At 47.1% G+C, this 27,273-nt stretch overlaps 1 protein-coding gene across 1 annotated transcript in view; it reads right to left on the bottom strand.

The window, feature by feature from the left end:
- Window positions 1–26,683, bottom strand: part of HSF2BP (heat shock transcription factor 2 binding protein) — a 312,850-nt gene extending 286,167 nt beyond the window's left edge. The window contains exons 1-2 of the mRNA XM_086933565.1: window positions 26,533–26,683; window positions 10,892–10,995 (exon numbers count right to left, since the gene is read on the bottom strand). Coding sequence (XP_086789691.1) covers window positions 10,892–10,995; window positions 26,533–26,683 — 255 coding nt within the window. The remainder of the gene's footprint in view (window positions 1–10,891; window positions 10,996–26,532) is intronic.
- Between the last annotated feature and the right edge of the window lie 590 nt (window positions 26,684–27,273).

Here is a 27,273-nt window from a genome sequence, read left to right as displayed (position 1 = left end):
CGGTGGAGGGGCGGTTGTATGGTAGGGATGTGGTGCTCTGTTGTGTGTATGCGCCAAATGCTGATCAGGCCCGATTCTTCGATGGCCTTTCCGGGTCCTTGGCTTCTTTCCTAGCGGGCCCGGTGGTACTTGAGGGGGATTTCAACTCGATCACGGATGTGGTATTGGATAGGTCTCACCCCCCCCTTGTTGATTCCCCGGTGCGTAGGTTGGCCATGCATAGGAAGGACTGGCAGGACAGGTGGGGGTTGCGGGATGTGTGGCGGGAACAGCACAGGGACACCAGGGACTATTCTTTTTACTCAGCTCTCCATGCACTACATGTGAGGATAGATTCAGTGCTCTGTGGCGGATCCCTGGCCCCATTGATATCACACACAGAATACCTGGCTAGAACCATTTCGGATCATAATCCCCTATTGGTACATATCCAGTGGCAGCGGGAGCGCTCAGCAATCCCAACATGGCGGCTCCGGCCAGACACGCTAGAGGACTCAGTGTTTAGTGACGCTGTCCAACAGGGCATCGATAATTACTTCGGCGAGAATGAGGGTACAGCCACGTGCAGGTCCACTGAATGGGATGCGATGAAAGTGGTGGTGAGAGGGGTATGTCTGGGTCGGTTTTCGAATGCTCGTACGACTGTGTTGAATGCACTTGCAAAGGCGGAGGAGAATCTGAGAGACTTGGAGCGGCGTAGGCCGGCTAGGCCAGACTTACAGGCCCGGCTGTTTGGAAGCGAAGGAGGTGGTCGCCACCGAAACGGAACGGCTGAGGTGTTACGACTATAGGCAGTACGCGATCAGAGCGCATGCTGAGCGGGACAAGGTGGGCACGCTCTTGGCTAGACTCGCTAACCCTGAAATTAGGGGCTGCCCGGTCCTCTGCATTAACAACGCACTGGGGGAGACGGTATATTCTCAAGCAGCGGTGTTGGAGTGCTTTCGAGTATATTACGAGCAATTGTACCAGAGTCAGTTGGGAGCGGAGGCCCCGGAAATTGCGGAATACCTAGAGGCGAGGCAGCTTCCGGTCCTTGATGGGGAGGACGCGAAAGAGTTGGGCGGCCCGATCACGCTTACTGAAATACGGGTGGCCATTAAAAATATGGCTCGGAATAAAACACCCGGGGTGGACGGGTTACTAGTGGAATTCTACCAACAGTTTGTGGACAGCTTGGCGCCCAGACTGCTGGTGGTGTATACGGAGGCTTTTGAGTCAGGAGGTTTGCCTGAGTCCATGAGGGAGGCTTTGATTGTGCCGCTTCTAAAGCCCGGCAGGGATGCGACAGATGTGAGGTCCTATCGCCCGTTGTCCATGCTGACGGTAGACTACAAAATCCTGAGAGCCCGGCTGGCCCCACATATGACGAGCTTGGTACACAGGGATCAGACGGGGTTTATACCCACGAGGAGCACGGCGATGAATGTCCGCCGCCTGGTGGGGATAATGGACGTCATTTTGGACGAGGATGGGACCCAAGCGGTATTATCTGTGGACATAGAGAAGGCGTTCGATAGTTTGGAATGGGTCTTTCTGGATGGAGTGCTGGAGAGGTTTGGCATAGGTGATGGGTTCCGCCGGTGGACGAAGGTCCTGTACTCCTCAGCGAAGGCGCGGGTATGTCTGGGTGGTTTGGTGTCTGCGGCGTACCCGGTGGGTAGGGGCACGAGACAGGGGTGCTCCCTTTCCCCCCTCCTGTTCGCTCTGGCGATGGAACCCTTAGCGGTCCATGCCAGGACAGGTGACAGATACGCGGGGATAGATAGCGGCGGGCGGCTACATCACATCTCGCTATATGCGGACGACCTGTTGCTGTACTTAGACGACACGGAGCGGGCCCTGGATGGAGCGATGGACCTGTTGTCGGAATTTGGCCAGTTGTCGGGCCTTAAAGTCAACTGGGCGAAGACCTGTGTATTTCCGCTGAGAGCGGAGACGCCCGGCCCTGCTCATGACCTAGGGGTAGTCTGGGAGCCATCTTGCTTCACTTATCTGGGAGTCCGTATCTACCATGCGACCACGGACCTATTAGACGGCAACATTGGTCGGTGCGTTCGGGCGCTGAGGGGCAGCATGTCCTTTTGGTCGACCCTTCCGCTGACGGTACTGGGTAGGATTGCTCTCTTGAAAATGGTGGAGCTCCCCCGCCTCCTGTATTACTTCAGGACGTTGCCCATTTGGATTCCTCAGAGGATCTTTAGGGATCTGAGGACGATGATTATTGGTTTCCTGTGGGGACATGGCCGCCGAAGAGTGGCTCTGAGCACGTTGCTACGCCCCAAGATTGAGGGGGGGTGGCTGTTCCTGATTTTGAACTATATTACTTGGCGGCGCAGCTCCAGGTTCTCACGCAACATGTGGCCCGGGTGTTTAGGGGACCGGAGGGTGACCGAGAGCTGGGGATACAACGCCATGTGCTGTCTTATATCGTTATGCAGCAGAGGCTGGAGCTGCGGGGCCTCACAATGGAGGAACGGACGCTCAGGCAGTGCTGGCAGAGGAGTCTTAGGAGAGCGAGGGCGACTCGGCCTTATGCGCCAGAAATCCCGATTGGTATGTTGACGGCCCTACCACACGGGGGCGATTGGTACTCATTGCTGGAATGGGAGGAGGCGGGTCTTCAGGTGGTGGGAGACCTGTATGTCGACGGGACCTTGGTGCCCTTTGGAGTGCTTCAGGAGCAGTTCGGGCTGTCTGACGGGGGGTTCCTCTTGCATGCGGCGGTGGTAGCGGCTATACAGAAGCACTGGAAAGGTGGGCTCATGGAACCAGACACGACTATGGCGTGCCAGTATGTGGTGGTGGCGGCGGGCACCTTTAAGGCTGTGACCTGCCTCCATAACAGGATGTTACACGAGGGACTGGAACCGCTCCAGGGGCTCAAAGCTAAATGGGAGGAGAGTGTGGGCAGGCCCATCCCAGACACGGTGTGGAGCCACATTCTGCGGCGCAAATGGAAAGGCACGAGGAATGCGCGTTTCCAACAAGTGCATTTCTTTGTGCTACATAGGGCCTATCTGACCCCGGAAAAAATACGGTGGTACTTTCAGGTGCAGGACGCACGGTGTCCGAGGTGTTCGTCTCCCGAGGCGGACATGGACCATTTGTTTTGGGGTTGCCCGCATTTGGAGGCCTACTGGGCAGAGGTGGGGGACCTGCTAAACGATGTGACCGACAGGGAGGTGGACTTCGACATGGCGGCGAGCCTGTTGCTCTGGTTCCCGCACACCAAACACACTAAGGTGACGAGCAAATTTATTGACTTGGGCCTGATACTGGCACAAAGAGAGATCTCGTGGCATTGGAAGTCTAAGAGCGGGCCGTCAGTGAGGAGGTGGAAGAATGAATTGTTGCGGTGGTCTGAGTGTGAGAGTGTGCTCCGAATGAAACAGGCTGTCAAGCTTGGTAATGAGAAAGCCCTGGATGCAGCGCGTGCGTGGGAATTGGTGGTGCAAGCCTTGCGTGACTCTTTAGTGGAAGATGAGGACTGAGTGAATGGGACCTGTGGACACTGCGAGGCGTACTAACTCAGAGTTGTCATTGACACTGTAGCGGGATCCATACTACACTTCAGGACGGGACACACTCCATCAGCAGTTGCCGGGGTGGGGACACTGGGGGGTTGTTTAGTGGGAGTTCGGGGTGGGCCGGAAGCCAGGAGGTTGGGTGACCGCGATGGCGACACTGTGCTGGGAAGGGCCTGTGGGGCGTGGGTGATGCGCGGGAGGAGGCAAGGGGCGCGGGCCAGGTATGGAGGGCCCAACAGTACGCGGGGCGGGTCAGGAAGCGGATGGTAGCAACGACCTGCATATGTGGGATGGCTGACGATGATATTTGTTGTGGGTGGGGGGGTAAAATGCAGATACGTAAAATGATCTTTCGACCATTGTCCCAATGGGACATTCACCGTGATGCCTTCCTGCTATTTAAGGTACTACGCCGCCCGGCCTCCAGGATGCGGGCTGAATGGCTGTGTATGGTTTACGATTTAATGCTTGAACGGGGGGACATTACGAGTGGACTGGTTGAGCCATTGTATTCTGTGGTTTCTAATTCTGCAATAAAAACAAATTTAAAAAAAAAAAAAAAAAAAGAAGAGGTCAGGGCAGAATGGCCTCCAAAATAACGATATTAACACCAGAGTTCCGAAAGCGCGTCCCCATTGAAGTCAATACATAAACTCAAAGGTGCAGCTCCTCTGTTCCTCGTTGCCACTGCCACAGAGCTGTCCACTTTCACAAAAAAAAATGCACTATATTAGAATTAGTTCCCCCTATATCTGGGGCTATCACGGAATTCAAGTGGACAGTTGGTTGAGGAACAACTGCTCCAAGACTAGCTATAAGCACCTTTTATCTCAAGGGTGTTGTGTCCCGTATAGGTGCCCTAATATACATTTTACTGAAAGATGCCCTCATATAGGTACAACTCTTGTTCCCCTTATTTAGGCATAGATTTCCCAGTCCTTATTTTGGCATGAGCTATGCACTCCAAATACAAGCATAGTCGTTCACCTACATCTGTTCACACCTACGTAACAACGAGTTCCACTAACTCACTTAGTATGCATGAACCGCTATTCCCCAGGGTTAATTCCTGACGTCTTCCTTTGTACAGCATTACGTTAATGCTACCTAACCATAGCACCTTTTGGGTATAAATATACCTCCCTTTGCGCATTCAAACTAGAGCAGATCTCTATTCCAGAGGAGCCCGTGTTTCCCGGCCTGACTCATTGACCAGAGATGCTGTCATCCAGTCTGCAGAGACTCCAGCTCGCAGTGTTCTAACTTCCTTCGCGGGGTGTCAGAATTTGAGATCAGGACAGAGATTCCACAACTCTCCCATTCTCAGGTATGGAGCTGACTAGAACCTAGAGGAATTCTTGGCATAGCAAACTATATCAAGCCGTACTATAGCATACCATCCTAGGGGAATACTTCACCTACTTCTCTCCTTGTCCTACATTAGATACTGGATCTGTGACAGAATTTCGACAGACAGAATTTCGACCTACACAAATATCGGCGTAATTATATCGATTGCAAGAATATCGACGCCCTATGTACAACATGGTAAGTACCAAAATATCAAAAAAATAATATCGATGTTAAAAATATCGTTGTCAAATATATCGGGTTTTTTTGGTTTAAAATAACATGATAAATACTGTAAATAATACTTATAAATTACTTAAACATATTTAAATATATTTAATAATGGTAAAAAAAAAATAATACATATTTAATAAAAAAATATTAACAAATCATATATAATATATACTTACTTAACAATAATTACTATTCCCACTCCAGTGGGTGCAACAGTAGGGAAAACTGACCCTGAACCCAAAAAATATCCCTTTACCCAAGAACTGAAAACTGACCCTGAACCCTAAAAATACCCCTTTACCCAAAAACCCAAAACTGACCCTGAACCCTAAAAATACCCCTTTACCCAAAAACTGAAAACTGACCCTGAACCCTAAAAATACCTTTACCCAAAAACTGAAAACTGACCCTGAACCCTAAAAATACCCCTTTACCCAAAAACTGAAAACTGACCCTGAACCCTAAAAATACCCCTTTACCCAAAAACTGAAAACTGACCCTGAACCCTAAAAATACCCCTTTACCCAAAAACTGAAAACTGACCCTGAACCCTAAAAATACCCCTTTACCCAAAAACTGAAAACTGACCCTGAACCCTAAAAATACCCCTTTACCCAAGAACTGAAAACTGACCCTGAACCCTAAAAATACTCCTTTACCCAAAATTAATTAATATTACAATTAAATTACTTCCCACCCTATTCCCCTATAAATCCACAACCCGCTCCAGTAGTAAAACATATAATTTACTTAAAAATATACATAAATTATCAATTAATTATTCAATTAATCAATTAAAATAAATCATTGCCAATTAATATTTAATTGCAAAATAAATCATTAAAAAATACTGATTTAATTACAAATCAATTACTTCCCACCCTATTCCCCTATAAACGCACAACCCGCTCCAGTAGTAAAACATATAATTTAGTTAAAAATATACATAAATTATCAATTAATTAATCAATTAATCAATTAAAATAATTCATTGCCAATTAATATTTAATTGCAAAATAAATTAATCATTAAAAAATAATTATTTAATTACAAATAAATTACTTCCCACCCTCTTCCCCTAAAAACCCACAACCCGCTCTGGTAGTAAAACATATAATTTATTTTTATATTTTTTTTATTTATAAAAACATATTAAACACATATTATAACAATTAATTTAAATACTTAACTAAAATTTCTAACACATATTAGTAAATCGAAATTACTTACATCGATATATATGCTATCGATATAAGTAATTTCGATGTTACTTACCTTACGGTCGATATTCTGGCCATCGATATTCTGGACATCGATATTCTGTCCCTTCGATATTAGCAACTCGATATAAGTGTAAGTCGAAATTAAAGATTCGATATTTTGACTGTGTACCGATACATTTGGGTAGATCTAGTTAGGGATCATTCCATGAGTACTCATATTTTAGCAATATGTTTTTATGTATATGTAACGAGGAGGAGGGTCGGTGGGAGGAGACGTGGACCCCAAAGGAAGATTGGTGGGTCGTTGACAATCCTTCCACTCCTTCCCCTCAGGGTGACTGCTCGTCGTGGCCATTCACGGAAGACGACGCGAACGCTAAAGAGGACGGCGCCTTTAACTGGGCGTATGTGGACGACGAGGACACGCCCACTCGTGACGTCACTGCGCCCGGTTGGTGAAGAGACCGGAAGAGAAGGAGCCGGCGTGTGACGACACCCCGGAGTTCGGAGAATGGCGGTACGAGCGGAGAGGGGAGAGTGGAGAACGAAGCACAGCTGAGGAGCAGGAAGGCGAACGGAGCCCAGCTGAGGAGCAGGAAGGCGAGCCAGGAGGCCAACGTCCCCACGAAGCCCCGTGCCACACTCCCGAGGGAGGAGTGTGGTTGAAGCAGGTACGGGCGGGTATTACAAGCTGGGTTGGGAGGATGGTCAACTCTCCTCCTTAATCGGTAGCGTGTGCATAGTGTAAATAAGCCCTTCTCCCTCTGTTTCCCTCGTCCAACCCCTACCTTTCCTGACACGCCATCCTCACCACATCACACCCCCTGAAATTGTGTACAGCACTAGCACCGGTGTCCTTCACACCTGGTTCCCCTTGGTGACCCCTATATGCGACCCAGAGACCTGACAGCTTCCTCTCTTTCTCTTTTCCATTCAGCCACTCCCCTGAGAGGAATCATCGGAGAAAAGGCACAGTGGAGACCGAGGACGAGGAAGAGGAACCCTCCCCAGTAATACCGGCGGAGTTCACCAAGAAAAGACTGTCTTCCCGCACTAGAAAGACTCTATCACTAATAAAACCTTATCCTAAGATAACGAGTGTCCGGCCCATCAATCAACCCACGTTACAGTATACAATTGTATTCATAAGTATTGAACTATGCTAGAGCGATACTATTTCTTATTGCTTGTAACTCTGTTCATTCTTTATCTCGCATACTGTCTAACGATTGTAACAGCTTATATCTCTTACATGAGAAAACTGACTGTTTAACAAATACTTATTGAAACGCCCGTCTGTTATTTCTGTGTAAATCTGAGAAACCTAAGCAGGCACGATTAGCTGAGCAAAACGTTATCTAGTGTTTCCTCGATTAAGAGGGATCAGGGTTGTCGTGTTCTGTGGTTGCCAGAAGCTATTCCCTTCTTGCCTCCAGAAGTTTCTAGCGGCCCTGTGAGCTAGCTGATACACAGTAAACAAGGTTAGCATACGCGATAGGGACATACTGACTCAGTCCTATGCCAAACCTATAGCGTACGTTATCCAAAAGCGCAGAACCTATTTAGGGAAATATGAACTAGACAACAAGGAGATCTTCCAACCAGGAGAGGAAGATGTCCAGAGGCAGAAATCTAATCTGCCTAGTCTGGAAAGGCTAGGACTATACATTCAGGACTGAGGAAACCCTTTCTGGCTTCAAGTGAAGCAGATACCAGCGCCACTCCAAGCCGGAATTATGCACACTAACAGAATTCCCTTTGAACCTTTCCCTGTCAAGGGGTCTCCAGCGGTGCCAAGGAGAATATTATCCTAATGCCTAAGGTGAGAAGGAGCAACTGTGTGCTAGCAAAATGAAAATGAGCAGAGACCAACTCGCACAAGGTGAAAAATAGTACGGAGTGGTTCACTGGCAATCCTCTGGAGTTCCAAGCTGCAGATGTTAAATTTCTTAGGTCACTCCTGGTCAGCTATTTATGAGATTATCATATTGTCAGAATAACGGTTCTATTGGAGGATTGGCTGACTATGATTCTGCCCTATATTGCCCACTTTGTACAACAATAAAGGCTAAAAGCCACTACCGAAAATGAAGGTGGCGGTGGTTTAGGGTAGTGTGGAGAAACACACGACTGCGTAGCACCCTATCTTGCACCTGGTATCGATTTGTCTCTTGCATTCCAGTCCTGCAGACAGTAAACAAACAACTCTATTATTAATTCTCCTAAACTACCTAACATACAGTGTATGATATACCTTTTAGAGTTCTGTAACACTCCAGATACAGGGGCTTGTGAATACAAATGGTTCGCCTGCAATACAGAATGGGAAATAACAGTCTACGGTCGAACACCTCTGAGTGTAATGATATATGTTTGCAGACCATGCCTTCGGCTACCTTCAATAGTATTGAATGCAGTTGGCAAAATATTCTGAAAGCCAAAACAAATACGAAGTCCAAAGTCTTTAAAAGGGATGAGACACTGTCACTCCAAGTCAAGAGCATAACCCTAGTTCAATAGTCTATCAAAAGCAACACCGCCTTTCAGAAATATTTCCAAGTCCATTCAAAGCTGATGGTGGTACTCCAACATGAGAGTCCCACCGGATAGGTGTAGATCGGTTCATTGTTCAAACAGACAACAATGTGGCCACTGAGAAGAGAGTTTTCCAGGTAAGCGCCTTGATGTACTGGAGATCAAAGATGGCTGCCACACTTTAGTAAACATTTGTTCTCGCTTGACATGAGAGCTTCATTTAGTGAGTATCATCTTGGTTTAGGAAAGATATATCAGATACTCAACATTTCTGCTTTCATCTCACAATATAGAATCTTACATAAATCTGCATTCAATATTGATTACATGAAATCAAAATTCAAGATATAATGTTCTGATTAACTAAAATGTGAGAAACTATAACTACACCTATTGTCTATGTCCAGCTACCTTGATGAGCAACTGTGATGATTTCTCGTCTAATCTGATCACAAGTGATGTATATGGTGTTGATGTTCCTGACACACATCGCCAAGACAGCTTACTTCATCAAGGCGACCACCAAACAAAATTTAGTTGGGTGGGCCTTGCTGTTAATTCTCCTGGTCAGGGTCTGCTCTTTATCAACCCGGACAGCAGTAGGGCTCTTCCAGATGCTATACCTGTTGCCGACTTTGAGGGGGAAAGGCAAAACTGGCCTGTACTTGCCGAATGATGGTTTTCTTGGTAGCGTAGCTGGACACGCTTCCGGCTGTCAGGATGCAGATGCACAGCACAAACTTATTTCTGGGGGGTATTCTGTTTCCAAGCCTTAAAGATCTTGGCACATTAGGGCACTAAGGCCTTGTGAGATTGAGGGCATGATTTAGAATTTGGCAAAATTATTCTGTCACAAATGTGATGAATATCACGTAGCCTTACTATACGTGAATTAAGTCCTATAGCGGGTGTAATACGCAGGAGAGGATATCTATTAGGAGCAACCTGTCTACCAAACTTTAAATCAGGTCATGGTTATTTACTCAGAATCATATAGTCTGCTTTACTGGAAAATACAGGTGTAGAACTCTGGCCTCCAGGGTTCACAAGTTATAAATTAGCCGTAAAACCAAGTTAAGAAAGTGTACAGCAAAACTCTAGAAAACACAAGAAAAGGGGTTCTATTTTTAGCATAACCCCCGGTCAGATATGCCCCAGCAAGCTCCTGTGGGTGAGATGCTAAAAACACAGGTTTCAGTTTTGTGTTATAATCTGACTATGACCAGTGTTGGATTGACCTGTCGGGTAGTCTGGCACTGCAAGCTGTGCCAGCTTGAAAGTGCCAGAGTCTGTGCCATCTTTTTGGTTCCAAGGGCCTTGACGCGCCCAAAAGAACCAACCCAGACAAAGGTTCTTTCAAGCTGATCCCTCTGGGAGTTCCAGACTGCGGACACCGACGTTCAACATCGACTGTAACATTTACATCCTCACATACAGCCTTACCAAGGCCCGTCTCAGCACCAAGACAGCACTGCTCAGCACTGTCTTATGCAGTATCACTATGGTTATAATCATATCATCCCTAGTCATATTTTCTCTCTAGGATTACTGTAACCTGGACGCATGCTGTTCTACTCGCTACTTTAAAGAGCCAACTGGTGAGTGATGTCATAACAGGTTTTGGGATCTGGGCAGACAGGAGACAAACGGACATACCAGAACCTTTGTTATTGGTCATTGTTGAGGATGTAAGACTGGGTCAGAATCTGAAGCCTTCTAAACCCTTTTTTCTTGATCAAGCCACATCTTTTAAACTTCTTCCGCGTTATCACCATTATGATCAATTTCAGTTTCATTTATACATAAACATACCTTAGCTGCCAGCTCCTCTTCGATCTCACTGCGTACTCACCGAAGTGCAACGATCAGAGAATCAACTCATGTGGCACCACAATTGTTAAATACAATTTTTCACAATGAATTGGAATTACCAGCTTAGTCTGCATGATTCCATATCCCTCCCTTCTATCTGTCCAATCCTCAACAGTCAACAGGCTTCAAAGGCAACTACAAAAGTACCTTCTTCTCCTTCATGCATTCTGCCTGTGCCGCGTCCAGGCGGGATCGGAAGTGCTCACAGTCCATCCTCAGCAGCTCCACCTCCTTCTCCTTCTTCTCTACGGCTGACAAGGGGAAAATTGTGTCACACTCACAAGACAGTGAATTAGGATTCAAGAGGAGGCTGTGACATGATACTACCGATAAAAGAAGAACATGGTAAACATGTGAAATCAGTATGACCAGGGGAAGCAAGTTGAGCATCAAAATGAACATACGCGGGGGAATAAACCAAATTGAGGTTTTAGTGATACAAGGGTTGTAGGTCTTCTGAAGACAATACAGCTATTGAAATGTGCAGAGGAAGTGATTTCCATTCGCAATCGAATGCATAACATCACCTGCAGCAAGTTTACAACAGCATGTAGACTCATCGAGCCAAGTTCTTAAAGTTAGAAAAGTGCTCCAGTAAACCTATGCCTATGTTTGAAGTTTATTTCTGTCCGTTTTGAAATTCACAAAGACTTTCAGCAGTATATCTGGCATGCCGTGGCTGTTCAAGCTTCTGAGGCACAGTTTGGTAAATGTATATGAACTCCATGTTAAATCCAAGCAAATCAATTTTCACATATGTAAATGTACATTTCTGCCAGGAAAAAAAGCTGGTAACTCTGGCGTTATCCCTCAGAGTAAAGCTGTGCCTTACTTAAAGAGCCCGATATGACCAAAACTGCTATGGAGGTCCTTGCCTTCCTGCTTAAAGGGACCTTACTTGACAGTTCAGTCTTGACTGTCCCTTGTGGATTGGGCCACACTGATATGCCTGTAATGGCATAGATGAGAAACGAAGCGGTGGAATGGAATGTCACCCAAAGTGCTTACCAGTGGCTAAGATTAATTCAAAAATTCACCTAATTGTCCAGTTTTAGGAGGGGTATATTCAGTTTTGGGTCCACACTTGCTGCACCAGAGGCCTCAGGCTATGCCCATCAGGAATCAGCAAGGTATCTGGTGTCTGAGGATGGCTACAAGAGCACATTGAGGAGTATTGTTTTAAGACTGTGGCGCAGCGGCCTGTGGTAGCTGTCGCACCGTGAGCAGCAGGTCGGTTTGGGTAAAGGGTGGGACGTCTGACAGGGAACGGCAGTATTTAGACAACAAAAACGCAGCAGGGAGCTGCCTGGCAACTTTCCATGTTGGTAATAAAAAAGAAATTCCCATTGGGACAGCAAATTTCTACACTGAAAAACATATAATAACAAGTATCATCTCAATCAATAAACAGATATAATTCCCTACTCATATTCTATATTTAAATCAGTACCACGGAAGTGCAAAACGCTTTAATAACGTGTACACAGACACATTATCAATATATGAATCACCTATAGTATATGCCAGCAATTATCAGGCAATACTGATGTACAATAAAAATTATTTTTAAAAACAGCTGGCATTTAACTAATACAACAAATAGCACATAATAAAAAATCCACCCCCAAAACGATGCAAAAACAATATTCAATCCAAGTAATAAAGAGAAAAAATAACAAATAAATGAATTAAACAAAAATAAAGGGGAGAGAGTCAAATCAGACCTGTTTCCTACTGGCCCTGTCAAGATAAAAACAATGGTCTGGAATGGGACTCAGAGGGATTACTAGTGGTCGGGATAAAATCAAGCGTTCCTCCCATCACTTTTGTGCTGGCTTCTTGACAGAAATAAATCAGTCATTATATTCATAGTGAGACCATGCAAGTCATAATTTGTGAATCTGCACAAACTAACAGTATTGTGGGTCAGAGCCAACATCAAGCAAGACTTACATACAGTTGTCTTAATTTTCCACAACTACAAAGTCTCAAAACTTGCTTAACCGTCAAAAGACTTTATGCTCAGTTATTTAAGGTTCTTCTGAGAGTGCAGTATCGAAGAGCACAGACAAGCTTACAGTGTTGAGTTTAAAAAGGGGGTATATGGTCAATTACAATTGTTATTCTACAAAAAAAGCAAAATTGAGGAACAAATGAATTACAACGCAAGGACACAGCAACCAGGAAAGCATGTATGTCGGCAAAATGACCATACCAGAAAGCGACAAAGGTGCCCGCTTGTGCAGACAGTTGTACCACAACTGAACCATTTCTGTCATCCTGGGTTCCCTTCTTTTTTTGCCCTACAATGACTCACAGATTTGTGATGCTTGGAAGACTAGCTCCATGATATTCCTTTCTCCTCAGCAGAGGACTACACTCTGCTGCATTGGTGCTACATACAATGTGTCCCAATCCTACTAAGTAGCACTCTCGTCACCAGGTATGGCAGTAGACTGATCGTTGTTGGCAATTAATAGGTATTGATGGTCACGTGCTTTTTTACCTACACACCTCATGGGGCATTTAGCCTTCTGCGGCAAAAATGTATTCAATGCCTTCTTAAAGGACTTCCCCTTTGTAAGCGATGAGGGACTTTTGATATTTTTTAAATGTGCGGCAAAGATTGTAAAGATTGTGTAATTTGACATAAACAAGATGACTGCAACACAAAACCATGGTTTACTTTACTAGGATCAGTCTTTGTGAACGTGATCGTTTACTTGTATCCGTCACCGTGGCCTATTGCTTGGAGACCTTGTTACATTGTTCACCTGGTGGGGAGTGTGTTAGAATCCTCTTTTAGCCTTCTCCTATGTCGAGCAACAGTCTCTGCAACCCCCGAAGAACACCCCACTTGATCTGCTGATGCCCAAGTGAGGATTGACCACCAGTCCATTCTTTTCTCTCCGAGTAAGAAATCTTGTGAAGAAGCCCACCCACCGACTACTGCTCCGATTGCTTTACAGGTCAAAATCTGAATAAGTGATGAACTTTGATATGACACTAGCTTATTGTTAGTGTCTTCGACTTTGGCCCTCTCAACCACTACTTGGGGACACTTTAGACTTCGAGAAGGAGTCTGTTTGACAGCAGCTCAAGACTCTTTTACTGCTCTCATTAAAGAACAAACCAAGCCTGATGGGACACGAGGACCAGCTAAAGTTACTGTTCCCTGCCTGCAGATGAGGAACTGTTGGGAGCCAGCAAATTAGTTAAAAGGATCTACAGCTATGCTAACCAGGACCAAACAAAAAACAGAAACACACAAAGGTGAGCTGGAAAAGTGCCTTGCATGCTTTGTCATCTGTGCAAATCCTCAGTACATGCCCTACCCGAGGCTAGTAGCGTGCTTGGCTAGTGACCTATACTGTACTTTGAGTGCATATTTGGTAAGTCATCCAGTTGTAAAGTGAAACACATCCTGCCCGCGCAATTTGACTTACTGGGACACTTGTGGCTAACAATGTCTGTCAGCCCACAAGCTTTCACCTTTCGATTCACGAGTCCTGTTGTGCCTTACAATAAACAATTATGGTTGCGCAAATCTCCAGATTGTTTGAATCATCTAAAATTTCTCTCTTCTCTTTTAAGAACACAGATATTTGCATAAGAAGAGCTTTCCTTGCTTTTTGTTTTGAGAGCTACACAATTCACTTCAATCAAATATTGTATTAGGATTTCGAGCTCCTAAGAGTTCTGCATAAAAATATACAAATAAAAAGGTTCTGATTTAACAAATCATCCAGTGCTATAAAAACAGTAACAAAATAAAATAAATATTAAACCATAAATTCATCAATTTTGTTAAGCAATACGAGATACAATCAGCTGACTAAAACTAAATGTGCAAGTATGCGAATATTAGAACAATTTCACCATTGCAATGGAACACTGATAAGACAGTTTGGGTCGAACTGTACTGTCAAATACTCTAAAACTTTAACTTCACTATACAGTGTCTTAAAATTCTATATATAATTTAACTACAAGGTATATACAGAGACCTAACTGTTCAGTTTTCACAGTACTTACTAAATTCATAAGTACGTACAAGATCATTAAAAGTTAAAATGCAAAAACATCCTGTAACAATTTCTTTTAAAATGAAAAGTGAATCTTGCTCAGACGGCAAGCAGTGGGGGGCGTGGCTAGCCGAGCAGCGAGATGGCCGCTCTCTGAGTGAGCTCCGCCGGCTGCTACGATTAATCCTTAAATAATCCTGTTCCTGGCGACTGCGGACCCTCACTCCTCTGGGGTTCTGCTCCTTGGACCCGGGTGCTCCTCCTGCCCAAGTTTGGAGCGCGGCGGCGGCTATAGCGGGCGGTGAGACTAGCCTCCGTTCTCGCCGGCCGGCGGGCAGATCTGATCCCCGACCGGAAGTGCCTGTTGTCGAGAGCCGGGTGACACTGTGCGCCGCGGCTGCAGAGGCCCCAGCCACTCGAGTCCATACTGCGGACGAACAGACGAGCCGCTGCCATAGTCACTGCTGGTGGTGGTTTGCGGCGGCTCCCCCACTGAAGCCGATGCTGATTCCGCCTGGCGCGAGTCTACGAGGGGGTCGCTGGTACCGGCGCGGCTGAGATCGAACCGCCGCGCCGCTGAGTGGCGCTCCTGCGGCCGCCGGGGCGGCACTGGCATTGGTAGAGCCCGGCGCGGGACAGAGGAGACGCACTGGCACCGACTGCGGCATCGCGGCAGCGGGAGCGGAGGTGAGCGAGCGCTGCAGCGGAACCTGGACTGCTTCAAAAAGGTAGTGAGACATACCGTTGAGTGGGGACGCCGAGCCCTTCCACTGCTATGTAACCTGCTGGGGCTCGATATCACGCGATTGGAGGGACATCATGCCGCGCTGAACCCCAGAGACCTGCGAGTTGCACTCCATTGACGGTACGGGGCGATCCCCACATGCACTACAGGCGCCCGCCATTTTGAACCACGTGGTGGCCCTGGCCGCGAGCGGCGGCCTGCGTCCCCCGCTGGACACCGGGAGCAGTCCATGAAGCGGATTACGTTGCCCACTGAGCTACCATAGATACATCTAGCGCGCACTGGTAACGCCTGAGAAACCGCAGGCTAGCGGGGCACTTGGTGGCTGTGGCGCGGTGGGGTGCTGCCCCATTACATTACCGGAGGACTCTCTAACCGTGAGAATGGGGAAAAACGACATCAAGCAACCTAAACTGAGTTTTGACAATAGAAAACCACCAAAGACCACGGCGGTGGAATCGGATGGAGGCGCGGCGTCGGCGCGGAGTGATGCCCCGGACATTGATTTTGGGGCCCTCATCATGGAGGTGAGAACCAGCTTAAAGAGCATAGATGCCAAGCTTGACAATATGGCGGCGCAGCTCGAAACCGTGAAGACGAAGGTGGACACTCACGAGAAGAGGCTGGACTGTCTTGAGAATAGACAGACGGAATGTTGTGAATTCCAGCAACAGGCCAAGAAACACATCACGACGCTGGAGCGGGAAATTGACAACCTGCGCGCCAAGTCGGACGATTTAGAAGCGCGCTCCAGAAGATCCAACGTTCGCATTACGGGCATTCCAGAAACTACGAACATGGGGAAAATGGAATTGTTTGTGTCAAACCTCCTCCATGAACTGTTCGATCCGGATCTGTCCCCGGTTTTCACGGTGGAGAGGGCGCACAGGTCCCTTGGAAAAAAACCTCCGGTGGGCGCCCCACCGCGCCCAATTCTGGCTAAACTGCTCAATTACCAGGATAGAGATGTCATTCTACGCTTGGCGAGAGAAAAAGGTAAAATCTTGCATCAGGGAAATCACGTTTCTTTCTACCCGGATTTCACCCCCCTGGTGCAGGCGGCCCGTAAAGAATTTCTACCTGCAAAGAAGATCTTACTGCAAGCTGGAGTGCCCTACTCTCTCCTATACCCGGCAAAGCTGAAGGTTCAGCACGAAAACGTCTCTCACTTCTTCACTGACGCCAAATCCGCCCTCAAGTTCGCCAAACACATATGTGCTGGAGCCAGGAGAAAATCACCGAGACTTGAAGAAGCCTCGGACCAGCTAAGTGACAATGATTGACATCTCCACAGCGCTTCCCTGGCCCGGTGACTAATATGCTTTCTGCCTTGGGGTTGGGCGACCCAGATGGGTTACCCGCAAAGTTCTGCTCCCACTGCACTGTCCCATCTGGGGTAAGTCATTGAGTCGCCTTTGCGCTAACTCTTGGCCGCAGCCGCCGCGCCTCTGCTGGGACAAAGACTGCCTTTGACACTTGTGACCTGTGGGGTGGGGGCCACTGTCAGGACCCAGGAACTTGAAAGTTTGACTGTAGCCACCCCGCGTAACCGGGGATGTTTGCCGAGCGCACCACGCCTCATGGGGTGCCTCCCTTTTTTGTTGTTGTTGTTGGGTTGTTTCCACGCACTGCGTGAATGCTTATGGGATATGTCACGACCTGATTGGGGGGTTGCTGAGGGAGGGGGTTGGGGGAGGGATACTCAAAAGTTACGAATTTCTGTTCGTGTTTGGTGCGATGTACTACTACACATACCTATGTATCTGAATGCTGCATCTGCAAATATGGCGACTGGGTGCCTGAGAGGCCTTACAGGAGGGGGATTGGTGGAGGGGGCGGATTACAGTCAAGTACTTTAATGGGAGGTGTTAAACTCTGGACTTGGAACATTAGGGGCCTTGGGGACTACAAGAAAGCTCGTCTACTGCATGGAATGTTGTCCAGACATGGTGTGGATGTGTGCTTCCTTCAGGAGACCCATCTGAATGTCGCCCCCTCGGCTCGATTGAAAAACTCCAGATGGGCGCATGTTTATTCTTCCATATATTCAAAGTATGCGAGGGGTGTCGCCATTCTCATTCGTAGGGGGCTGGATTGGCGGGAGTACTCCCAGGTTCGGGATGAGGAGGGTAGATATGTCCTGCTCCATGGGTCATTACAGGGGAGGCCTATTGTCCTGGCTGCAATTTATGGACCCAATGTGGACGATCCTGATTTTTTTAGAACTGTTTGGGCGAAGATAGTGTTGCTGGACTGTCAGTCGGTTGTGCTGGGAGGGGACTTCAACATTGTGCTGAATGATGACATGGATCGCAGAGGTGTAAGCAGGCCGCAGCACACTAGGGCGCGCCAGGCGGTATCTGATATCATGAGTGAGGGACTGCTGACTGATGTGTGGCGGGCTAGACACCCGGGAGCAAAATTGGGGACCTGCTACACATATCACAAGGACGCCTGGTCACGGCTAGACTTCTGGTTGGTCTCCCCAGCAGTTGCGACATGGGTCACGAATGTGGATATCATGGCTAGATCCTTGTCGGACCATGCTCCCTGTATGCTGGAATTGCACCCCCCAGGTACTGCACATAGGGCATTCCAGTGGCGGCTTCCCCCGCGCGTACTCACAGACCCTGTGTTCGTAGAAGAGATAAGGGAGGACATTAATAATTACTTTGCTGAAAATGCAGGATCTACCACATCTGAGGCAATTGTTTGGGATGCCTTTAAGGCTGTCATTAGGGGTCAATGCATTGCACGTAAAGCGGGGGTACTGCGCACAATAAGGGATGAGTTAGCTAAAATTGAGGGGGAACTGAAAGCCCTAGATGTTGCGTTTAGTACTGACCCATCATTGGTGACTGCGGGCGCTCTGAAATCCAAATTGCTGGCATTTAACGAGGAAGCGGAGCGGGAGGTGAAGTTTCTGGGGAGGCAAGCAGAAGCGCGCAGATATGGGGAAGGAGATAGACCTAGCAGGACCCTTGCCAGACTGATTGCTCCCCGCGCACAATCAAATTATATACACACTATCTATGATGCCGCCGGACGCCTTGTAACAGGCCAAGAGGCGGTGTTGGGCGCCTTCGCGGACTTCTATGCTACCCTGTACACCTCACGACAGCCCACTACACCAGCGTCACTGCGAGACTTCCTTGACTCTATAGCGCTAGTGTGGTTCAACAACAACCATAGGCAATACATGGACCTCACTGTCACAGAACAAGACATCGCCCAGGTGATTAAGAGTATGCCGGCCAATAAGGCTCCTGGCCCAGATGGCCTGACCACCTCCTTCTATAAAACATATGTTACTGAACTAGCGCCGAGACTGCACTCTGTATTTGTAGAGGCCCTCGAATTAAACTCACTTCCGGACTCCATGCGTGAGGCTCTAATTATTACACTCCTCAAGCCGGATAAAGATGAACAGCAGCTGGACTCCTACAGGCCCCTGTCCCTTATAAACGTTGACGCTAAGATTTACGCGAAAGTCATCGCAGATAGGTTACAGCCGATGCTGCCTATAATAGCGCTTCCGGATCAATCAGGCTTCATCCCTGGCCGCGCGACATCACACAATCTCAGGACGATTTTTTCGGTTCTTCATTATTTACACCCGTCGGTACAGGCGGCGGTGGTATTTCTGGACGCCACCAAAGCCTTCGACTCACTTGAGTGGCCCTACCTGTTCAGTGTTTTGGGGCGGATGGGCTTCAGTCTAAACTTCATGACCCTGATTAAGCTCCTGTACCAGGAGCCAAGAGCCCGGGTGAGCGTTAATGGTCTCGTCTCCAAGCCATTCAGTATTTCACGAGGCACTAGGCAGGGCTGTCCTCTGTCCCCGCTCCTTTTTGCAATTGCAATGGAACCGCTGGCGGCCAGGGTCAGACAACACCACACTGCCAGGGGCATAGGCTTCAGTGCTAGGAGCTTGCTAATCTCGCTATACGCGGACGATGTAACACTGTATGTCCTGAATCCTAAAGATAACCTGAGCCCGCTACTCCGGGAATTTGTACGATTTGAAGGCCTGGCGGGGATATCCATTAATTGGGCGAAGTCAGTGGCCTTCCCCCTTACGGAGAGCACTGAACGCCCTGCTCCTGACTACCCCCTCAGATGGGAAACAGAAGCTGTCAAATATTTGGGCATCTGGATAAGCCGGGATGTGCAGGAGCTGTGGTCGTTGAACTTCGGTAGAGCGGTAGACTGGCTGGAGGGGAAGGTTGAGATCTGGAATAGACTGCCGCTGTCCCTGGTCGCGAGAATTGCATTGACTAAGATGGTGGTCCTCCCTAAATTCTTGTATCTGTTTGTCAACGTGCCACTGCCTATGACAGCGTACTTCCACGCCCGAGTCCGCTCCCTGCTGCTTAAACTGGTGTGGGCTGGAGGTCAGGCCAGAGTCTCCTGGGACCTACTCACGCTTCCGCTAAGACAAGGTGGTCTGGGTGCCCCAGATTTGAAACTCTACGCACTCTGTGCGCAAGCCCAATTCCTGCACTTCTGGGCGTTCCCTACCCCCTACCAGCCACATGTGGCAGTGGAACTGGCCGTGGTCGCCCCCTTACCGTTGCGAGTGGCCTTGTATGGTAAAGTTACTTGCCCTTCGCGTGAGGTGGACACGGTGGAAATGGTGCGCTGGTCCTGGCGCGAACTTCAGAGGCGAGCCGGTCTCTCTATGCTTTATGCGCCAGCTGTCCCCCTGAGGGGAAACCCGCTGCTGCCTTGTCTGACGGCCAGAGGTGATGTCCTCACTATCCGTGGTAATAGGCTTCTCACCTTTGCTGACTTATATCCGGATGGCACTTTTTTCGAGATGCCCGCCGATACAATAGACCAACCCTGCACATTCACTGACATATTGCTGTATCACTCCCTTAAGGAGTCTTGCAAGAAGATAGGGCCGTGCTTCCCGGAGGAGCCCGGCGCGCTCGCCGCCCTGCAAAACTTGCTTTCTAGGCCTTCCCCCAAAAAACTGGTGTCCAGGTTGTATAATTGTATGCAGGAACAGGCACCAGTGACCGTGGCCACGGCCAAAACCGCTTGGACTGTAGACCTGGGGGACGAGATGCCGGACGACGCATGGGAGTATTGCTGTGCGTAACTCACAGCCCTGTCCCCAAATTATCGTCTGCGGCTCATCCACTTCAAATTTCTACACAGATATTACCGTACTCCGACACTGTTACACCGCATGGGCATCCGGGAGGATGCATCTTGCTGGAGGTGTGGAGGTGAGGGAGCGTCCTTTATCCATATGGCCTGGACCTGCCCCAAGTTGTCTACCTACTGGACAGAGGTCTTCACGGCCATTAATCAAGTCATCCAACGGGAGGACTCACCGTCTCCACTGCTAGGGCTGCTGGGGTATGTTAAGGACACTGAGCCCTGCGACAGGAAATTGCATGCGTTACTCCTATTATATGCCAAGCGACAGATCGCACTACAATGGGGCAGACCGGCCCCCCCCTCTCTCGAAAGCTGGATCAGAGACGTGACTTACGGCCAAACGCAATTGACACATTACTGGGAGACCATGCCCACCGCTTCCAGACCCACTGACATATGGGGCCCGTTTATACAGTGGACCTCTGCACGCACGAGCACTGACACCCCACATGCCTCAAGTGATACAAGCGTTTCAGACGATATGGGATGAGGGTGCGCACTGCGAAAGTTAATTAGGGTGGTCCTGAATTCCCACGCTAACGCTGGCACACCCTGCCTGGACGCAAACTAAGCGACTGCTGCCCTCACTGACCTGGTTGGAGTCCCTGGTCCCCCCCGCGCCCCACTGGCGGCCCCGTGCCCTGGACTTTGCCCCTGCTCCCCCCCCCCCCCCCCCTGCCCATTAACCCCGCGCCAATGAGTGAATAAACAAGACGACTCTACACTCTCGCACTGGTAATAGGTGGCCCTTGACATGCAGGTCATGTGGCTGGCCCATGTGACCCTTTTGTGGATTGACATGTTGTATGGATATGTTTTCCGTGTACTTGCACCTCTGTTGGTAGTTTCTAACTTGGTTTGTTGGGGGGTTGGTTGGGAGAAAAATGGTGCCGACGGACACATCCTTTTCAGGACCTGCAGTAGCGGGTGGTTTACCGCTCCTTTCTTAGGGGCGGCCTCGCTAATTTTCCACCTCTTTCAATTGTCGGAGGCGCTGTACAAAAAGTAAGACCGTTTACTTGCTGGAGTCATACTGCGTAAACTCAAAATTTTATTGTATTTAATGCTTGCATCTGTATGTTACACCCGGTTGGGTGATGGAACATTATCTGGTTCTTATAACTTTTTGTATGCACTTCTAGATAGCGGCCTGCCTCCGGGTTGTTGGCGTGACGCAGTGTGCAACTTCTCTTTCATCTGTTCAAAATAAATGTCTTACACCAAAAAAAAAAAAAAAAAAAAAAAAGACGGCAAGCAGTAGCCTAAAAGATGCAAAATACATTCATTATGCAAAGCAGCCTATGTGGTAGCATAAATGATATCGCAAGTGCGTAAGAACTATACTCATTCCATTAATCCTTTGGTCCTTTAGGGAGCCAACTAACTAGAGAGGTGTCATTCAGATTATACCAGTAAATTCTGACATCGAATATATAATACGAGGACCCTGCAATTATAATTATAATACACAGTAAATATTGTTCATAAAGGACCTTTTACAGCATACCACAGCCTACTTCTTCACATGAGTTCTTATCTAAAATATATTTAAAAATTATTTAAAACATATATAGATTTTAAAACACAGTTGTTCAGAGGGTGAGGGTCAAAAGGAAATTTCGGGCCTCCTCGACTGTGGGGATGTTATATTTTAAATACAATGGCCTCAGCAAACAAAGTCGTAATGGTTATAATAGCGGACAGACAAATACGACGTGATATAAATCATGTATCCAGCTTCCACATAGGTGACAAAGTCTGTACTGCCTTGCTAATCTCTCCCACACCCGGTTAGCCTTCGTAGGGGCAGTAGATTGATCTTTAACAGGATAGTTCTGTGCACTCTGTGAGGAACATTCCATACAGCAAACGTTTGAGGTTGTTTATAAATACTACTCCCAGCTATTGTATCATTGCCGGAATGACCTAAGCAGAAGGCAGTATCTCTTTTACAACAGACTTCATAAATGGTCTTTTTAATTAGCATTTTCAAACCTTGTTTTGGTAAAGAGCCTACACTACTAAGCCCAATGCCAAATAATTCACATAATTCCTAAAAACAATGCCTTTCCCCTGCAGGCTAGCAAATGTTTCCTGCCTTAGCGCTGCCCGTAAAGGGTTTTCATCGCTGTTCAGTAAGCATTACTCCATCTCCAACATTCGGCCATGTCAAACACATAGGTCGAGAGGAGCCCGAAATCAAGCCTGATTGCCGCTTTGGGGCCTGCTATATTCAGATTACAGATCTGGCGCAAAATACACCCTTCCACTTCTCAAATGTAAAACCACTGCTGTTCGTCCACTAGTTCACAAGCGTAAGTCAGTACTGGCTGGATTTTAATTTTGTATATTGATAAAACGCGTGCAAAGTGTCTTTGCCCGCAACATTTGTAAAATCTACCAATTGCGCATGGTCAGTACGATCACTGCTAGAACATCTCCTTGTAAAAATTCTTCCTTGGTACGGGTACAATTTCACTACATCAATTTTGCCTTTCTCCAGGAACCAATGCATATTTTTCCTGACTCTACAACCCTGATATCTCAAAATATTAATTTTACTTTTGCTAGATTTTATTTTTTTTAAATGATCATCAGCATAGCTTGCTAACTCAATAAGGTGCCTTTGAAGTCCTATCGGGCTAGATCCATCAGGATGGTGTCAGCCGCATAAAGCAGGCAACTCAATTTCATCGTTCCTAATTTTGGGGGGTCCCCTTTACACAGCCCCACCCTACTCGCAAGTCATTAATATAAAGAGAAGGGAGGGGATAATTGGCACCCTTGCTTCAACCCATTAAGAGTCTCTACTTTATTCAACGGGCACTGATTACTCCCTATCAAAACCTGATCCAAGTTGAGGAGTGCAATGCTATAATCAGTCTCGACAAATGCATAGGTAATCCCATTGCAGCCAATTTCCTCCACAGTCTACCCGGTCGAACGCTGGGGAGAAATCTATAAAGGCAGTGTTACAGGGCCATTCCCATACCCACTGGATATTTTTAAATCAGGGTTTGCAAGGTAGTAATATTATCTAATGTAACGCTATGCTTAGGAAACCCTGTTTGCTCTGCCGGGACGAAGTTATTTCCAAAAGCCCAATCCTGGAGATGCAGAAGTATGCTTTAAGCAAACAATTTTGCCGTCGCATCTAGCAGTACGATTTGCCTAAAGCTGACAGGGGACGGTCTGGGACCCTTTTTAGGTCTCGCCTGGCAACGCAGCGCAAAAGCGCTGTCGCCAGAGAGATCTATTGTCACTGACTTGCCTCTTAAGAAGACAGGACATGGGCACGCGCAGGACGGACTGGAAGTGTGAACAAGCTTGTTCACCACGTACAGTCATGCGATGTGCCCATCTCCTGTCCCCCTTCCGTCCTCGCAAGCCATGCAATCTGCTGCATGCATCCTGTGAGAAGTTGATTCAGAAAAGCCGGGCCGAAGACGGCTGAAATGCCAGAAACCGGTCCCCGGTAGCTTGTCTCCTTTCTGATCAAGAATTGGCTTGGTAGTTTAGTCTGCCCTGTTCCCATGATGCACTGGGCCAGGGACAGACTGATTTGCATATAGCCAGGTTCTGAGCTGGGATGGTGCAGTGAGATAAATAACGGTGATGGATCAAGCCCTGATCTTTGGACTGGGTAAGAGTGGTCTGCTTAATTCAGACACTCTGTTCATCACCACCCCCTTTTCTGAATCGTTTTTGGCCACTATAGGTGTGGCAGGGTATACTCAGACATGAGTCCCTTTCTCACTGCACCATCAGGATTCAAGCAAGCCAGGCCGAAGACGGCTGAAATGCCAGAAACCGGTCCCCGGTAGCTTGTCTCCTTTCTGGTGAAGAATTGGCTTGGTAGTTTAGTCTGCCCTGTTCCCATGATGCACTGGGCCAGGGACAGACTGATTTGCATATAGCCAGGTTCTGAGCTGGGATGGTGCAGTGAGATAAATAACGGTGATGGATCAAGCCCTGATCTTTGGACTGGGTAAGAGTGGTCTGCTTAATTCAGACACTCTGTTCATCACCACCCCCTTTTCTGAATCGTTTTTGGCCACTATAGGTGTGGCAGGGTATACTCAGACATGAGTCCCTTTCTCACTGCACCATCAGGATTCAAGCAAGCCGGGCCGAAGACGGCTGAAATGCCAGAAACCGGTCCCCGGTAGCTTGTCTCCTTTCTGGTGAAGAATTGGCTTGGTAGTTTAGTCTGCCCTGTTCCCATGATGCACTGGGCCAGGGACAGACTGGTTTGCATATAGCCAGGTTCTGAGCTGGGATGGTGCAGTGAGAAAAATAACAGTGATGGATCAAGCCCTGATCTTTGGACTGGGTAAGAGTGGTCTGCTTAATTCAGACACTCTGTTCATCACCACCCCCTTTTCTGAATCGTCCTGTGAGAAGTTGGCCTGATATGTGATGTCCACTATTCTAGTGGGCACCCTGTATCAGTCCAAACAACCCTTATGGTGATGGTTGTAAAGTCAACCTTATAGACCAGCTATCATAGAGGTAGCATGGACAAAGCAGTCTTAGGCTAAAACTTCAGAGGGCATGTAAAGCCAGCTGTTTTACCATATGTAACCCCTTGATTACCAAATGAAAGGACACCACACAGGATATATATAAAATATATATGTATTTATATCTAAACAACCCCTCTGAGCTCTTTATGAGATCAGAGGCACAAGCACATAACAAGATACTTAATTATCTAGGGCATCTCATCTCAATATTCCTTCCACTCCACCCTCCCCCTCCCTCCACAGACACCGCACATCCTGAGTTGGGTGTGTGAAGAAGCTTGCCCGTCCAAGCCTCACTCTTCCCTCACTCTGCCTCCTAATCTGTGTTTCATTTCTGTAAGAGGGGTGTACCTCCAGGCTCTGATTCCCAGCAGAAGCACTTAGCTCTGCAAGCCTACTCTACATGATATAGACCGCTGACAGGGAAAGGATGCTCTGCATTAGATCATACAAAAACAAACTTTGTTTTACTGCGCCCATCAATCAAGAATTGTATAAAAAAAAGCCAGCTTGTGGAACGTTTCTTTTCAACCTTCACCACAGCCTCACAACACCTTTATGACTTGCTATTATGTTAAATGGACACTTTTCCACTCAACGTCTGACTGTGTAAGGAGTGAGGGGCGCCATAATGGGGTTTGTTGTAATCGTTAGTGTGTCCCTGGTGTTTCCTTTTCATTATCGCATCTCTCTATCGTTGTTATGGTAGGATATTGAAGGGACAAACATCCCCCTCCTAAAACTTCAGGTTATGTACTACCACTATATCACCAAGATGAGTGCTTATTTGTAAGACTAGATTTATTATTCTGAACTCTACAGGGAGATCAGAATAGAAAATATATGCTTATTATATACGCTTGACAATTTACAGGTGGATGACATTCTGTATTCAATATTTTTGTAAGTCAATATACAAAACGTGTTATTCTAGTAGTACACCATATCTTCAATATACAAGAACAAGAAAACATGACTGCTACGCTGGAAGCAAGAACAAAGTCAATCATAAGACGATTCAACAGAAGTGCAAATCTATAAAATATGGATATTAAACAGAACGGAGAGAGTGATTCCTGAAATGAGCATGACCGGAATAGATGGTGTGAATAAAGATAGAGCATAAGTTCACTATTGATCACTCATTCCTGATGTCCAAAGTATGTTTTTAAACATTTACAAAGACCATTTGATAACTATTCCATAGACAATGGCTTTTCTAAACCCAGTTCAGGTTTTAGCAAAGCAATAATTTACTAAAGATCTATAATTTAAAAAAGGCATTTATTAAAGGAGAAGAAAAGTGATTGAGAAACTAACTTGCTTCAACAAGCTCCAGCTTCTGAAAGCTCTCTAAGATATCTCCATTGAGAATCCTCGGAAGGAAGTCCCGCATCTGCATAACCTCTGTTGTCAGTCTATCCAGGTCTCTCTTCCTGACTCTGACAAACTCATCAGTGGCCCCAGGCATCTGAATGAGGATACAAAAACGATACAGCACCATGAGTGTCTGTCTGTGCAGACTAAGTTCTAAAATCAACTTCCAACAAGATACCACAGACCTCAGGTCGTCAGTCAACCGGTTTGCTCTTGTGTGTGGAGTGCAGACCAACATCAACTTTCAACAAAAAGTCACTGATCGCTGACCCTGATTACCAAGTGTCACTAACGTGCTTGAACATTCACCTGAGAAATCATTTCAAGATACATCTCTTCTGGTCTGATTACACTAGGAGTATGGACACCAACAATGTTGCGGCATACTATCGCCGGACAAAGTACTGAAAGGTAAGTGCATAAAGGAAAATATAGATTTACTATTCCTAAATGCACCATCTACGTACCTTGAAGATAAATGTACAGAGCAGGTACATATAGGGTAAGTTGGGTATAAAAAATCTAGACTTACTTACCTGTCAGTATTTTATTTAAAATATTCGGTCCTCATATTTCGTCCCATCAATATTGTTGATTCAATAGTAAGGGGGCACACCCTCTGGCCTCACCTCCGGTGAGTGCAGTGACACAGTTCTATCCATTGACATCACTGAGTAATCCTCT

Source organism: Lissotriton vulgaris, chromosome 8 (assembly GCF_964263255.1).
Source record: "Lissotriton vulgaris chromosome 8, aLisVul1.2, whole genome shotgun sequence".
Lineage (NCBI taxonomy): Eukaryota > Metazoa > Chordata > Amphibia > Caudata > Salamandridae > Lissotriton > Lissotriton vulgaris.
This window is presented reverse-complemented; position numbering and strand designations above follow the sequence as displayed.